General features: G+C 46.5%; 1 protein-coding gene across 1 annotated transcript; it reads right to left on the bottom strand.

The window, feature by feature from the left end:
- Positions 1-10076: 10076 nt before the first annotated feature.
- Positions 10077-13225, bottom strand: Sox4 (SRY-box transcription factor 4). Its single transcript, XM_027948200.2, has one exon. It carries the CDS (start codon positions 12212-12214, stop codon positions 10808-10810), a length of 1407 nt encoding a protein of 468 aa, XP_027804001.2. The 5' UTR covers positions 12215-13225; the 3' UTR covers positions 10077-10807.
- Between the last annotated feature and the right edge of the window lie 3982 nt (positions 13226-17207).

The following is a 17207-nucleotide window of genomic DNA, read 5'->3' as shown; positions in this document are numbered from 1 at the left end:
TGGCCTTTAAGCAGGTCTAGTTTTAGTTGTTCCACTGTTTTTAATGCCTGTGTTAATGGTAGCAAAGACAAGAAAGCAATCGTCACTAGTTTGCATATGTCTGTCTTCTTACCAATGGGCATGGCAGGAAAGGAGATTTTTTAAATTTCTCCACTCCCCAAATATTTGGGACTGTCTTTGTTCATAAAGCACTGCAGCTTTCTGAGCAGTTCTTACAGCCGATTCTGTGAATAATACCTACTTGAACCTGAAAACACCGACTCCCACTCTTTTGGACAGCCTGCGGGTTTGGAAGACTTAGGAGAATTAATTGGGAGAAGTTGAAACAACCTAGAGGAACCGACCCTCCGGCAGATTCCCAAGGCCTGTGAGCAGTCAGCCTGCCCACGAGGAGGAGGTGGGTCACCAACCTTCTGCTGAAGGTGAGCATCCCATCCCACACTTCCTGAATGTCCTCACCTCCTTTTGTCCAATCACCCCCCACTTCTACAAATAAACAGCTTTCCTGGACCTAACTAGCGCCTCCATTTTAAAACGTGAACCTATCTAGTAGTTAAGAGACTAAGGACAATGTAATCAAAATATTTCAATCATATTAGTGTTGTAACATCTGCATAACAAGGAAAGGAATTTTTGTTTGTAGGGGACAGGATTTTCATGGTGACATTGATATGAGAGTTAAGCTTTGGATCACAGATGATTTTACAGGGCAGAAGGGCCCCAAATGTCACACAGGTGTTGGGGATTTGGTAGGCTCCTTCTGCTGATGGGTCAAATGGCCTCTGAAGTTCCTTTTTAACCTAAAGAGTTTAAAATTCCATGAGCAGCGACTCCGTGATGATATCCTAAGGTGTATTTTTTTGTAAAAAAAAAAAAAAAAAAATTCTTTTTCATTTTAAAGAAGACTCTTTTATGTAGAACAGATGAAAGAGGAACTGCTCTGGTTGTGTTGTTGTGGATTTTCTTTGTGCACGCTCCCGTCAAGACAGAAACGGGTGGTGCATCTCGGGCTCTGAGATGACTAGATAAAATGGGATCCCTTTGTGCTTCTAGACAGGGTATCCCTAAACCTCACCCAAAATATCTTTTGCCATTTTGCCCTGTGGATGTCCCCCTTGGGATGTGGAGTGACAGGATCAGTGTCATGGGCACAGAGAGAAACCAGACAAGAGTGCCTGATGACATGGTGGTGTGGGACCAGAACCTTCCGGTCCCTCAGTTATTAAAAGTCAACCCAGTAGTAACATGTATCCTGAGACATGCCTGGAGCCTCCTCCCCTCCTAAGTCAACTGGAGATGCCTGGAGTGGAGAGACACCTCCTCCCTGCTCCAAAGCCTGGCTCCTACAGGGTGTGGGGAAAGCAAGGATCCAGGGGACCTAACTGGCCACTGGTGTGGTCCAGGCTGTGTCTATCACTGAGTCAACTCTCCCCCAACACCTGTGGGTGGAGGATGGCCTCCGGACAGGTGACATCCCTCTGCTGGTTTCCCCAGGCACACTTAGGGGGGGTTTCCTGACATCTCAATGTGGTTAGAGCTCTCCAGCCTGAATTCTTCCTGACCATTGTAATTTCTGCTCCCCAGAGCGTTTTCCATAGCCTTCTTGCTTCCTGGACTCCTAGTTGCGTCTACCTGACTCATAGACTCACGTCCTTGCTCTTACCTTGGATGGTAAAAGGCGGATAGTGGACCCCCTCCAGCCTGCCTCCCCGCCCAGCTTCCAAATCAGATGAGTGACTACCGGGGAAGGAACGCCCACCTCCCTTCCTATGGACACTCCAATCTCTCCAAATTGTTGTTTTGGAGAGAACCTTGAAATTTTCCCATCAGTTGCCTTTGGAATGAGTCAAGCACCCACTTCTTCATTTTCTTCCTTCCTCTTTTCCAGCAGTACACTTACGTGGACTGGGATGGGGTGCTGTTAAGAGAGTACTGATTATGGTAGAGACCTTGGGCTTCCTCTCCCTCAGAAAACGGCAGAATGTGAGGGAGGGCCATCAGTTCCCAGCAGCGGACACAAAGGTCAGGGACAGGAAAGTGAATCCGCTCACTTAATCAGAGGGTAGATACTGCAACGTGGGGTCAGAAGTGTCCTGCAGGCAGTTCACTTTTTGGCAAGTGATCACTGAGATACCAGAGCGTGCACAGCTATCTTGGTGAAGGTGAGACACAGAGAAAAGAAAGATTTAGTGTTGGAAGTCAGTAGAGGCACATAGGAAGACTAAAACAAGACCCGAGCCATATTAACACCTGCAGCTTAAGGCTCCACGAGGAACTGCTTAACCTGTTCCCCAGAGCTGCCTGCATCTTGAGGGCTCCTTCTTCCAGAGCTCCTGTGAAATTTCCAGCTTCTTATAGTCACTCATTTCTTTGCAATAAAGCCCCATGATTTCAGATGACCTGAATGAATTTCTGTGCCTTGCAATCACAGCCTAGCAACCAAGCAAGACCAATAACAGAAATGAGAAGCGGCCCGAAGAGTTCCAATGGGGGAGAGCTGATCTCTGTTTGGGTCAGCAGTGCTGAAATTGCTGTATTTCATCACCAGGCCCAGTGCTGAGACTCTCTAGCATTCTATTTTTTCATCCATATATTATCACAACCTGGGACAGAAAAATATCTCAGCATGATTTACAGATGTCTCTGCACATATGCTAAAATAACCTATTCACCTTCTGTAGAGGATAAAATGATTGTTTCAAAGTTTGGTTTAATTTTGAACCTTAGTTTGTTTAGACTTATCTTTAATTTTTCTCCCCAATACCCACTTTACACCAAGCCATCTTCAGGGTGAAAATGTCAAAAGAGCCTATGTCTATAACACGAGTCTTTCCACTTCTAGTAGCTACTCAAGAAAAACACACACATTGGAAAAGACATATATAAAAATACATTGTTATAACCATAAAAGCCAGAATTCATCTTAGCTAGTGTTTCCTTAATTTACTTGACCATGATGTTTACAGAATACCCATGATACCCTAAAAGACACTATTTGGGAATAATCTTGGGTGAAACCATTCGAGAAATGCAAAGTACTTTTTGCAACTTCAGCAATATCCTTCTGTCCCCAGCCTCCCAATTTCCCCTCGACAACTTTTGGATTCATTGGATGCTCATCCAAAAGCTTAAACTAAAACTCTTAGCAAACTTCCAAATGTACTTAGCACGACCTCTTTCAAAGACAGGCCTCGGAACCTCCTCCTGCCCAGGGGAGGAACAAAGTGCAGTGTGTTTTGAGACTACAGCCCCACAACTTCCCAGGAACTTCAAATAAATTATTCAAAGTCTATCTTCTCCAGGGATTGGCAAACAGGAGAGATAAAAGGCCCACATAGGGAGTGTGGGAAAGGGGAGGGAGAGAGCAGGGGCTGAATGGTGGGTGGGTGGGTGGGGGTTCCAGGAGAGATGATTTCCCAGGTTTTAGGTGCTGGAGCTGGGAAAGTCAGGACGGGCACTGGTAAGAAAGTGGCAATTAACCACACTGTACAATGGGAGCTAATGATGGTTAATCAGAGCCAGGTGCTCAGCTCTTACAAAGCAGTCACATGCAGCATCCAGGGAGCCAACCATCACCAGACACTAGGGACAGCCCCAGAGGTCAGAGTGCTCTCCCTGGCCTCCGGCTTCTCCCCTGCGTGCTGTGTCAGGAAACAGCCCATTTACTGGGTTTTAAACTAGAATTATGTAATTGGGGAAACAGCTCAAGAACAGAGGAGGCTGAATCAATCATGTTTCAGTTATTTCTTATGTCCTACCCTTTAGAAACCAAACAAACAAACAAACAAACAAAAAAAAACTTAAATGGAATTCTCATTCGAATGTCTTGTATGTAAAGCAAAGCCATCTCGTGTACCAGCGCACCAACTCCGGCCGTAAGAAATGTGCAGGGTGAAGGAAGAAGGTCCTGTGGAAGGTTCCTGCCATGCCTTGCCTTGGGCCTGGCTCGTCTGGCAGGACTCCCGAAACCGATTGCCCTGAATTGAAACTGTCAGAAGAAAATAAAATGGGCTAAATTTACGATCACCTGTATCCACAGACATCCACACACAGAAGTGCTTTGTTAACGAAGGCACAGACCAAGATGCAGCCGCCGGGTCACACAGCCCCCTGGGAAATACCGTTTGGTGATGTGAGGGGTTTTTTTTTTTTCTTCTTCTTCTTCTTCTTTTTAACATTTAAGCAGGAAAACAACACATGCAGGAAACCATAAAACCCTTCTAGTTAACTGTAGCCAACGGTCAATCTCATTGGGATAGAATGGTTAGGCTGCGGCCTCTCCATGCAGGCCCGCACACTCCCTGGAACAACTTCCAATTTTCACACTTGTTGGAAGCTGTCGACAAAGCAGAAGTTCCACTCTCTATATTTATACCCTTTCCCTTCTCCTCTGCCTTCTAACCTCAGTCCCCTATGTTCCTCTGTGAGCACACATTTGAGCAGACACACACACACACACACACATACACACACACACATACACACACGTGTGGTGTTTACTCAATTAATTAATTAAACTTGCACTTTCAGCTGGAGTGTAGTAGACATCCTTGGGAAAATCATGGGGATCACAGGGTGGAGGGAAGCTGGTTGGGGTGGGGGTGGTGCGACCAGTCCTCACCAGGGGCCCAGCCCTGGGGAAGTTCATTTCTCTTTTACTCAAATGGAGAGGACATCTATTTTAAGGTATCACTTCTGAGCTGACTGATGGGCTCAGGAAACAGGGTTCCATTGCCCTCCTCTTCCTTGCTGGGCTCAGAGCTTGCCAGGCAAGGGCTTACCACTGAACAGCACCTCCTTTCTCATTCTGTGACCTCAGTCACCAGTCACCAAATCATTCTCAACGCAGCTTCTCCATGTTAAAAAAGTGGGTGGTGGGGAAGAATCCTTTATCTGCAAATTTATTGAGAGAATATGCTAAAATGCAATGGGAGCAGTAATTTCCAAACTTTGGTGAGCACTGGAAATGTATGGGGAGCCTATGAGGATCCTACCTCCACAGTGTGACTGAGGCCTGGTAATCTGTAAAATCTCTACCTTTAAAAAGAATCCTCCAATAATCCTCATGCTGGGGATTCGTGTACCAGACTGGGAAACGTGGACTCAGGGCCTACTGCTGAGGCTGCAGTGTCTCCCGTGTGGCCGGCAGGGTGCTGGCTTGTACAGGCATTACCTTTCTATAACAGCCATGAGGTAAGGGACCTGGAGGTATTTGCTGAGCACCTCCAGTGGCTGGGCACTACCCGCATCCCGCAGGAAACAGGGTTTCACTCCACCCTCACAACTGTACACCTCAGACAGCAGTGGAACCCTGCAGTTCCAAGAGGCTGAGAACTCTGACAGCGGGCCTCTCCCTAGGGAGTCTCAGAGCCAGTGTCTACCAGGTTTTCACCAAGTGCAGGGCTCCCACTTCCCACAGGCAGCCTAAGATGCAAATGCATTTTGGATGCTCTGCAGGCCCCATGGAAACAATGCAAATGTGAAGTCAACGTCTAAGAAACAAACCCTTGTTATGCAAAAAGAACTAAGGAAAGCAAATTTGGGGGTACAAAATGTATTCAAGGTCTAGTCTAATGGGAGGGTCTGGTCTGGTGTCCTGGAGTGCTGGAGACCTGAAAAGGTGGACGAAAATCATTTTGTGCAAGGCCTTGACATGTGAATCCTGCATTTTATTCTGGGCAAAGAGACATCGAGGTAGACATTGGCACCTGCCTGGAGGTGCCCTGCCCACTGCAGCTTTCTGATAGCTACAGTGAAAAATCTAGAAACGTGTGTGGAGGTAATTTTCAAGGCTGAATCAGAGGGTCAGGGGTAAACATGAATGAACATGGGCTAGAGAGGGATTTTGCAGGACTCAAGGTGGGGGAGGGGGAGAACAAAACAAAAACCCCCAGAAAGAAGAAGAAAGCACACCGACCTTCCACCCTGACAAATCCAAATAGGTAAAATGGATATTCATTCCTGGAATTCATCCTTTTTTGGGGGGGCGGGGGAACATATGCATCTTTCATATACTTCCTTGGAGCTCCTAAATTGTTTAAAATTTATAATTAATGCTGGTCAATCCATGAAACCTACACTGCTCAATAAACCAGTCACAAGACAGAAAAAATAAAATTTATGATGAAGCATTCTGATCAAGGCATTCACCACATCATGTTTGCAAATTGGTGTTTCCTGCAACACAGGACGTACTTGGTAAAGGGTGACGTCCACTATCTCCTCAGAGTCCCTTCGTGTCACCCCAGACCCTTAGCAGTGTCAGCAAAGATCCAGATGGCCTTTCCAGGCACCTGACCCACCAGCCACAGCATCACCTTGCATGGGCCATTGTGTTTCTCGGTACCTAAAGGGTTTCAGCTAGGTATCGATAAAACCGACTTCAGCAAGTAACACTGATTTATATTTCTGATGGAACACAGGGCCAGAAGCAGTGTCTTTTAAGAAAAATTGCTTGATAATCTTAAAAGAAAATCTGAAACCTACTCTTTTCCATTGATCCAAATTATCCGGAAGAAAAAGCCACACTAAACTATTGGGTTTCTTATGTTTGTTATGCCTTGAGCCACCGACCATGTATCATTTCTGAATGAAAATTGATTCAGAAGAAAAAGTCCAAAAATACATTTATTCTACTACTTGCTAGGAAATACATACTATATGTTGCCTTTAAAAGCTTAAATGTGTATCAAAATCCTTTAAATTTTTTTCCCCCAGTGCTGGGGATCAATTCCAGGGCTTATTACATGCTAGGCAAGCCTTCTACCACTGAGCAACATCCCCAGTCCCATGGTTCTTAAAATATTTTAAGCATCTGCCCTTACATGGAAAAATCAAGGGAAAATAAATAGTTCTAGCAGGAGAACCATACAAAATAAAAATAGCCTTCACATGCATCATTTAAAAAAAACAGGCATCATATAGGTCAACTAATCACAGTATCATCACCATGAGGATGAATATTGAACTTGAGCATTGTTGTGCACAAGAATCCTTCCTCCTTTCCCCAAAGATCTCTGAAGAAACTTAAGGTGCTGTGCTGTTTCAAGATCTTTTTTAAAAATGGGATATTCTAACTGCAGAATATACATGTAATTAAAAACTTGTTAGCAGCACACATGAAAAAAATTGGAAATTAATAGCTATCTTTAAGAGATGAATTATATTAAAACAATCATTATATTATTTTGGAGAGGGAAAAACTACTGCTTCTTCTGAACAAAATGCTTGTTTTGGCCTACAGTCTCCAAGAATCTCTTCTTCCAGCTACACATTCCAGGACCCAGGCCACTCCCTTACCTAGCAGCAATCCAGACTGGGGGATTACTCCCCAGCACATCTGCTCTTTAACCCTTCCTCTCCAGTGCTGAATGGCTGAGACACATCACGTTTTACACATTTTTACTTAACAGACATTTAGAAGTGAAGATGGCTTTTGTTACAGCTAATGGAGATTGGTGGCCTCACCCCAATAAACAGGAAATAGTGCTACTTAAGTTGTATGTTCCAAACCAAATAGTAATGGACCTGGTAAACCCAAGGCACTTTTGTGTCCTCGCATACCAGTCTCAATAATGGTGCTGCGCCTGGTGCTCAGAAAGAATAAGCCCTGCCAGATGAAGCCCACCGTCCTGTTCAGACCGAGTGGGCCAGCGAGGCACTCCCATTGTGGTATTACTCATGCAGGGCACAGCACAAGATGACATGGTGACCTCCCCGTCATTGAAGACTTACACATCTTTTGCATCTTGTAACTAGCAAAGGCTTTCTCCACCTCTACTAATAACTTACCAGGCTCATTATGTTCTTCTGGGTGCAACAAATCCTAGCTACTACTAGATGGTCAAGTACTGGCAAGGTAAGGAGAAAGGAGCTTCAGAAGCATAAAATAAAACCACAAAAAGACCTGCCAGTGGGATCAGTGAAGAATCCCATCCCCCACGCCCCTCCCCCCTTTCAGATTTCAAGACAAAGGGTGTGCTCCCTTAAATGTAGTAAACTCAGAAAATTCCTCGAAAGCCGAAAGCAGTGTGGAGTTGACACATATTCAGCTGACGCCATCATTTCGGGGTCAGGGCCTGCCAAATCTGGCCAAGAGGAACTTGGTACTTGCCAATAAGGTGGCATTTAGACCCTGCTTCTCCAAAGCCAAGGCAGATGGGATGGGTGGTCTACCCACATGGTAGGGCCCTCCTGATCTCAAGTGCTGGGCAGAAGAATGACAAAAGTCAAGATTTAGGGTTCAGTTCCAGCTGATTTTATTTCCTTCTCAAAAAAAGTTATTTACAGAAGGTATATATCAACAATCTGACAGGCAGTGAACTTGACATGATTAGCTGGCATGATTTTTTTTTCTTTTTTTTCTCCCCCAAACATTGTTTTTGTGGCCTTGAATTTTAAGACAAATATTCTACACGGCATATTGCACAGGATGGATGGCAAAAAAAAGTTTAAAAACAAAAACCCTTAACGGAACTGCCTTAGAAGGCAGACGTCCCGGTGCCTGTCCTTATTTTAAACATACATACACACAATCTTTTTGCTTATTATAATACAGACTTAAATGTACAAAGATGTTCTCCACTTTTTTCAATCTTAAACACAACAGCTATAAACCGGAACACATATGCTATCATCATGCCATAAGACTAAAACAATTATATTTAGCGACAAGTAGAAAGGATTAAATAGTCAAATACAAGAATGAAAAACGCAGTACATAGTGTCGCGAACTCAAATCGGCATTTAGATAGATCCAGTAGTTTAAACGGCACGTTTTTGCTTATAAAAAAAGTGCAAAAAAGATGTGGTTTACAAGTTAAAGCTACAGGATCCCTTTTTGCTGTAAATGCACCAGTTTTAAAGCCTCTGGACAGAAGAGTATTTCGTTTAAATATCTTGTTTTTCTTAAAAAAGCACTGAATGCTTGGCTAATTCTCCTCCCCATTCTACGAGCCTGGGGTTGAAAGGGTGGACACTGGTGGCAGGTTAAGGGATGCTGTCACTTTAAGAAGCCTGCAGATTGAAGTGTAAACATGGAGAAATTAGGGGCTGATTTTTTAAACTGTGTGAGATATTAACCAGCCGCCCTGTTATAAAATCAGGAAATCCAAACAGCGATTTACACCGATTAACACCCCCTTTATATATTTTTTACAAAAATACACTGAGAAAATAATCAAACGTTTTCATCTCTCTTGTCTTTTTTTGTTTTTTAAAAGTGTCAAAAGTCTACATTTAAATATAAAAAATTAAAAGTTAAAACTCTAGCCCTTCAGTGAAGGAGACGTAAAATGGCGTGGGTAACAACAACTACAAAAAAAGAAAAAAGAAAAGGAAAAAAAAAAGAAAAGACGGAAACAAAGAAAAAAAAAGAAGAAAGTTAAAAATAAAGCCAAAAGAAAAGAAAGCCAAAAAAAAAAAGGAAAGAAAAAAGGGATAACATAAGAAAAAAAAATAAAGGTTTGGCCAGTATAAATACGTCCACATATAAAATGGCATCTGATTACATTTACAAGGAAAAAAAAAAAAACAACCAAAAAAAAACCAAAAAACCCAAAAACGAGGATGGAGCATCGGTGAGGGAAAAACACGTCTTCTCATTTACACCTATAAGGAATAAACACATACACACTGAGAAAAAATTTGGTCCTGAATTGTTTTTTTTTTTTTTAAAGTCCAGCACAGATTTGAGTTGCGTTTGAATCCTTTAAAGAGTTAAGAATGAAAAAAAGCTGGTGATAATTCTGTTGTAGGAATCAAACATAGCGCCATCTATCTGCTTCTTATATTACCCTACACTATTTTAAAAACTGCTCAACAGTCTTATACAGAAATCTTTAAAAGATAGACAGGATAACATGCTATATTAACCCCACCAGTGAAATAATCCAACACCATCACGATTCCGAGTAAGAGAAGAAACCTTTCCCCAAGCCACTCGCCCTCCGCGGCGGCGCGCGCGTCAGTCTCCTCCCGGCGCCGGCCGCGCCCCGGGCACCCGCGCGGCGCCGGACCCTCGGGTCCGCGTCCCCCGCCCCGCCCGCCGCCGCGGCTCCCCGGGCCCCCAGTCCCTTCCCCGCGCGGCCACGCCGCCGGGCCCGCCTCGTGTCTCCGCCTCTGGCTGCAGGGACAAGGAAAAAAGAAAGAGGGACAGAAAAACCAAAAGGGGCGTTCGCCAGCGTGGAGTCTCGGTCCCTGCGCTCCCCTCCGCGTCTGCGGGCCGCAGACCTTCGCCCCGAGCCTTCCTCCCCAGCAGGCGCTGCTAGGGGGTGGGGGCGCACAGCCTTCACCCCCGCTCCTCTCTGGACCAAGAAACCCAGTAAAAACAAAAGCAAAAGCCACCAAAGAGGCGAGGCGAGAGGGCGAGATTCCTCCAGTCTCCAAAAAACTCCCCGGCTTCTTTCTTGCTGGGGGTGCGCACAAGTCCGGAAGCTCGCTGGAAGGAGGGGGGGTCTCTTCAAGCAAAGGGGAGGAAACTCGAAGTAGCTTTTTCGCCATCAACAACAACATCAATAACAATAAAGGTCGCCCTGTCTACCTCGCCTCCTGCGCGTCCCTCCGCGGGGCCGCGGCGCCACGGCCCGGGAGGTGGGGATGCGGCGCGGGTCCAAACGCCCCCGCGCTCCTCTCCAAGCCAGCGCTGCTCACTTTTTTCTTTATCTTCTTTTTATTTTCCCTTTTCTCTTTCAACTCTTCATCTGTTTTTTTTTTTTTCTATTTTTTCTTTTTTTCTATTTTTTTCTTTTGTTTTCTTTATTTTTTCCTCTCTCTTCCCCTCGTCCCTTCTTCTCCCCGCCCGCACCCTTCAGTAGGTGAAGACCAGGTTGGAGATGCTGGACTCCAGCCAGTCTCCAGAGATCATCTCGCTCACCTCGGGCGTGCAGTAGTCCGGGAACTCGAAGTGCGAGCCAGAGCCGGGCTCAAAGTTGAAGTCCAGGTCCCGGTCCAGCGCCGACGACGAGCTGAAGCTGCCCAGGGACATGCTCTCAAAGTTTGAGCTGGGGTTCAGGTCGAGCAGGTCGTCCTCAAACTCGTCGTCGGAGGATGAGCCCGAGGAGGAGGAGGAGGAGTGAGACGAGGTGGAGGACGCGTGCGAGGGCGCGCTGGACGGGGCGGGCGAGGCGGCGCGCAGGCTGGCGTAGCCGCGGTGGTCCGCGGGCGAGCGACCGGCGGCCGGCGACGAGGCGGCGCTGCTGCGGCCGCTCAGGCTCGGCGCGTCGGGCGAGCAGCCCGCGCCCCCCTCCTCGTACAAGCCCAGGGGGTCGCTAGGGTCTGCGCCCGCGCCCAGGCCGCCCACCGGCGAAGCCGACGCGCCCAGGCCGCCGAACAGGTAGACGCGCTTCACCTTCTTCTCGGCCAGGTGTTTGCCCGGGGCCGCGAGTGCGGTGGAGGCCGAGGCCGCGGCGGAGGCCGAGGCCGCTGCGCTGGGAGTCCGCGCCTTGTACAGCGCATGGTGGTCGGAGGCCGCCGCGGCGCCCAGGGGCAGCAGGGCGGCGCCCGCCTGCTCGGCGGCGAAGGAGGCGGCCGCAGCTTTCCCGCCGCCGCCGCCGCCCGCCAGGACCAGCTTGGCGTGCGGCTTGCTGACCCCGCCGCCCGCGCCGCCCGCCACCTTGGAGCCGCAGCTCTTCTTCTGCGCGGGTTTGGAGTTGGCGCCGCCGCCGCTCGCGCCGCCGCCTCCCCCCGCGTTGCCGCTCCCGCCGCCGCCGCCGCCCCCGTGGCTGCCCCCGCCGCTGCCACCGACCTTGTCTCCCTTCTCCCCGGGCTTGGAGGCGGCGGCGGCCGAGGAGCCGGAGCTGGCGTTGCCGGACTTAACCTTCTTCCTGGGCCGGTACTTGTAGTCGGGGTAGTCAGCCATGTGCTTGAGGCGCAGCCGCTCCGCCTCCCGAATGAAAGGGATCTTGTCGCTGTCTTTGAGCAGCTTCCAGCGTTTGCCCAGCCGCTTGGAGATCTCGGCGTTGTGCATGTCGGGCGACTGCTCCATGATCTTGCGCCGCTCGATCTGCGACCACACCATGAAGGCATTCATGGGCCGCTTGATGTGCCCGCTCGGCGTCTTGCACCAGCTCGGGTCGTCGGCCTTGCCGCCCGTGGAGGCGGTGGAGCCGGGCGTGGGGGAGGAGGCGATGCCCAGCTCGAGGCCGGCGCCCGAGTCCGAGCTCTCGCCGGCCAGCAGCGCTTCCGTGTTCTCGGCGTTGTTGGTTTGCTGCACCATGGCCCCGGCTCCGCGGGCGCCCACGCGCGCTCACACCCTCGCGGCGGCCGCGGCGCGATCGCCGGGCCCTCCCGGCTCCCCGGGCCAAGCACACGCCGAGCTGGCGGACGCGCGCGGCTGCCAGGCGGGCCCCTCAACTCCTCGCCGGGGCGGAGGTGGGCGAAGAGAGAAAAGTCCCCAAAAGATTCGGGAGAGGAGTACTCCGCCTCTCGCAGAGGAGTTATAGTTCCCAGACTGGAGAGCCTCTCTCCCCCGCTCGCTCCGGGTCTCACCGCGCTGCAGCTTGCTCGGTGTGGGCTCTGAGTCTGGAGACCGTGCTAAGGTGGAAGAGGAGTTTCTTGAATGCTGGTGCTGAAGCTTCTTCCACTGCAAGTTTCTCGCCGCCTCCCAGGCAAGTCTCTCTCTCTCTCTCTTTTTTTTCTTTCCCCTGAAGCAGTTGATTCCAGTTCACGAGCGCACTCGGTAGCTCAGGAAAGCGACATAGTCTCTATCACTCAGTCCCTTTCCTACAATGCAAAGCAAAAACGACTCTGGCTCCGGGACTCTCTGTGGGCGGAATCGGCACTAAGGAGTTTGTGCAATTATTTTGTTGCAAGGTAGGAAGCCAAAAAGCCTGCGTGCAACAGACTGGCATGAATAAATGTATGTTTCCCCCTCCCTTCTGCAAGAAGGGAGCTGGTAATGGCAGAGTTCCTCCGGTGCAGACTCTTAAAGAGCGTGCAAGAGCTAGAGACCCACGAAACAGGCCTCTTCCCTGCACACACAGTTTCTCTTGCTGCAGCTTAGAGCAGACCCCAATTCCGCCTCGCGCCTCTTTATCCTTTCACAGACTTGGCCTCAGCCAATCAGCCGCTGTAACTAACGCTTCCTCGTGCCAAGCCCCTCCTCCGGGCTTCCCATTGGCTTGGAACCCGGTGCAATAATAATCTCCGCGTGCAATGAGAAGCTCCAAATCTGACCTCATTCCAATTTACAGAGCAAACTTTTTAAAAGGGCTAGAAGTACAGCTGAGATTTCTGCTGCCTCTTTTTTCGTTTTGCTGTGTGTGTGTGTGTGTGTGTGTGTGTGAGAGAGAGAGAGAGAGAGAGAGAAGAGGATGTTAATGCATGAAATTATTAAGGGGAGAGACGGAAATGTATTCTAACCATTATGTTAGATAACAGGGGCTTGGAAAGGGGGGTAAGGGTGAAATACTGTAAATGGAAGCTTTCTGCTTAAAAGCCGAGTGATTATTTTTATTAGTTCTTTTCAGCATTGGAATAAAGAATCAGCCTCTAGTGCAAAACCTGTTCCTGGGCTCCTTCTTAAAGCCCAAGATGTAAGGGGGGAGGGAAAGCCACAACAATAAATCAGTGGATATTGAAAACCGTTAAGAAAGTGGTACCTAGACACCTGTCATTACAATTATTTTAACAACTTTAGGTACAGCACAGATGTTGATGTATTGTGTAAATCCCTTCAGAACAGTTTCTGTGCTGTTTGTGGAAGGCAGAGAAGATGACTTTTTGCAGTAATTGCTTACTCTTAACCAAACAGGGGTTAAGGATGGTTATTTACAATGATTTAAACTCCCCTGTAAATCCTGAAGAGTCCAAACACAGGCACTTTCCCTTGAAACACATTAGGTAGTGCTCCATAATGACCTCAATGGGAGACTCTTCATAGGGTTTTGTATAGGATGATAATGGTAAGGACAGGATTGAAATTGACTTTACTTTCTAAATATTTATTTTCCACCTTTTCCAAAGGAAAGATTGGTTCACTCTATTCCTCTCTTTCCCCTAAAGTCCTCCTCTTCCTCTCCCTCACATATTTTCCCTACATGTGTGTTAATTGTATCAAATGGGACTAACTGGTAGCTGAGGGGCCGAGGGGGACCCAGCCTCTGAATTAATGTTAGGCCTGGTGTCCAGTCTTCCTTACTGGTTTTGTCACTGTGGGTCTGGGACTGTCTCAGCTGAGGTCATCTGTAATTTCAGAACACGAAGCTCCTCTGTAGCTTGTTGTGGGTGTTCAATAACTTTGGGACCATAGGGGACTGTGTAAGCCCTCTGTGAATGCTGCACCCGAGGCCCCTCACACACTGGTTCTAGTAAATAGCAGCTTGTTGTTCAAGAGGCTAAAACGGGACAGGGTGGCCACTGGTGTGGAAATTTCATCACAGATCATAGATGTTAACCACTCAGGGCCCCATGGTTGTTATCCTCATGATGAGGATGTTCCAAGATAACAATCCCAAGAAAGGAACTTCATGAAGAATACTGAAGGATGTGGCAAGGACACAGGGCCTAGGTATTCAGATTACACGTTCATTTGGCCACACAAATGAACCTATTTCCCATGATCTGAAAATTCAAGTTTTAGTAAAAACTGGCCTTCCTTAACATTTTCCTCAGGTCAGTGATAGATGGAGTTAGGCAGGGCCAGGCCAACATAAAGTCAGCTTTGCATTCAAGGGTATATTTCCATTTTTTTCTTGTCAAATCTTTAAAGTATGTAGGCTGGCAAGAGGCCCAGGTTGTCAGGTTTAGAATTTTAATGAAAAAAACACCCTATGGAGAGAGCTGATTGGATCTCTAAGGATCAATCAAACACAAGAATGTTTTAGTGGATAAAAGCAAATAATTTTTGGCCATTAGCTACCTTGGGTATTCACTACTACTTTTTTTTTTTTTCCCTAGAAGAGGGAATCTTAAAACAAAACCAAAAAAAGCTCCCAACCAAAAACACAATGACAACCTTTTTTTGCATCACAAATTTAGTATGTCCTCATAATAAATTTTTGTCATTTTTTTTTGCTATGCACAGAAACACACCTGTAAATGTTTTTTTTTTCCAGTTTTTGATTGACCTTTATTTATTTACTTATATGTGGTGCTGAGAATCGAACCTAGTTCCTCACATGCTAGGCAAGCACTCTACCAACTGAGCCACAACCCCATCCCTGTAAATGTTATTAATCTGATATAAAAATGATCCTAAGAAGTCTGTTATCTATGAGGTCAGTGTTTTCACCAGATTAAAATAACAGGATAAATATATTTATTTTGGGATTTGTACTACCTAATGATTTGAGGGTGTAGCTAGTTTGATAATTAAGTTGAGTGAGTTTCAACATAATTGATTATATTTCTAACATCATTTACACTTTCACCATTGAATATGATTGGAGAAAAAAATGGAAGTTAAAATAGCCATAGTAATTATGATTATGTTTAAGACAGATTTTTTTAAAAGAGTATATTAAAAATTAGTCGCTGGTCTAATTCTGTTGTTAGATGTTTTTCTGTATTCAACTCATCAAACAGATTTTAAGACACACCTCTACTTTATATGCCACTAAGGAAGAAAAATTACCAATGGGGGAAAAAAAAAAGTTTTTTTTCTTTCTATGTGGAAGATACCTCCCTGTTGAAATGAAAAGGTTTCTCTTTAAAATGAAATATGAAATCAGTAACTTCCACTGACTTTTCTAAATGATTTTTTATGTAGATACACATGAGTGCTTAGACTTCTGAAGTAGATCTGTTCTTAGGTGTTAGATTGCTTAGAATGTGGAAGAAGAAAAAAAAAAACATGTGACAAAGGGCCTCTTAGTAAAGTCATCTTTCAACTGGGTAAAGTATGTGCATGTGGGAATGTATTGGGCTTCTGAAAACCAGACAATGAGAAAAGATTTCTGTGTTCTCATTACCTAACTTCATATGTTTTGTAATCAGTTCTCCATTACTGACATTTTCCCCCAAATACCAGCCTTTTGGTGGCCCCTACTTGATCAGTACTGAGTGTTCCCTCTGCTGGTTTTTGCAGTACATGAAGTAATTCTTAATGCTGCTCTTAGCTGTATTAACAAAAAGCCAAGATCATTTTGCAAAAAAAAATAATAATAATAATAAAATAATCCTGCTTTAGAATAATAAACTAATTGTCTTCACTGGCAATGATGTGAGACATTTCAAATGTTGAATTAAGGTAAAAAAAATAGTAAAAATATCACATAAATAATGGAATCCACTTGAGATGCACACATAATGTCTGCAAATGCATTTCTTCTGTCACATACCTGCACAACATAAAACGTTGTGTAGGGGGTATAGATGAAAATAAGATTCTCTCTCTCCCTCTCCCTAATATAGTCCTATAGAACCAAGGGGGAGAAAGACCTGGCTGGAGATTAGTTTAACAGATCTCCTGGATTTGCACGATTTTTGCCTTGCCTTGGTTGTAGAAACTGTGATTGTAGGAGCTGGTCTGACCTGACAAGTCTTCAGTTCAAATAAAACAAAGAGTGGGGGAAACCCTATTGTTGTTACTTTAGTTGACAGAGAAGAAGCCCCGGGAAACATGATGTCAGTGGCCTTTGTCCACTGAAAGGCCCCAGGCTTTTTGTTTCACACTTTATGGAAAAAGACCTTCCATCCAAGGCTGATTTACTCCTCAGTCAAGGAGACAAACGTAACTTGCACCTCATGTGTCTGGGCTGATAAGGCTGTATTGGAACTGGACTAGGGGAAAGGGGTTGTACTTCAAAAATAAAATATATAAATAATTCTTATTTGCAAGGTATCAAGACAGAATTCCGGGGTAAGTATGATATATTTTTACTCTTAGAATAAACTGAGATATAAGAAACCCACATTGCTAACAATTCCACTTTCTCTCCCCTCATCACCTCTCACTAGCCACAGAAGACTCAAGTAAGCTCTCCAGAGCAGTGCCAATCAATGCCAACCCATTACTCCTTTCCCCTCAATTTCCTGAGAACAAGCAGAAAACGAGCGTTGGCACGGGCCACGTAGATTGGAGCAGAAGAGCGGCTTCTGCGGGCGCTCTGCAGGTAGAGCCGTGGCACACCCACGCAGAGCCTGGATGGCTCTGCAGCCCGCCGCTTCCACTCCCGGGAGCGCGGCCGCCAGGTGGCAGCGCTGAGCCTCCCTGCGCGGGCGAGGAGGCGCTGCAAAGCGTGGGGTGGCCAGCTGGCTTGCTTCTCCCT

This window comes from Marmota flaviventris, chromosome 6 (assembly GCF_047511675.1).
Source record: "Marmota flaviventris isolate mMarFla1 chromosome 6, mMarFla1.hap1, whole genome shotgun sequence".
Taxonomy (NCBI): Eukaryota; Metazoa; Chordata; class Mammalia; order Rodentia; family Sciuridae; genus Marmota; species Marmota flaviventris.
The sequence above is the reverse complement of the archived record's forward strand: the minus strand, read 5'-3'. Positions and strand labels throughout refer to the sequence as shown.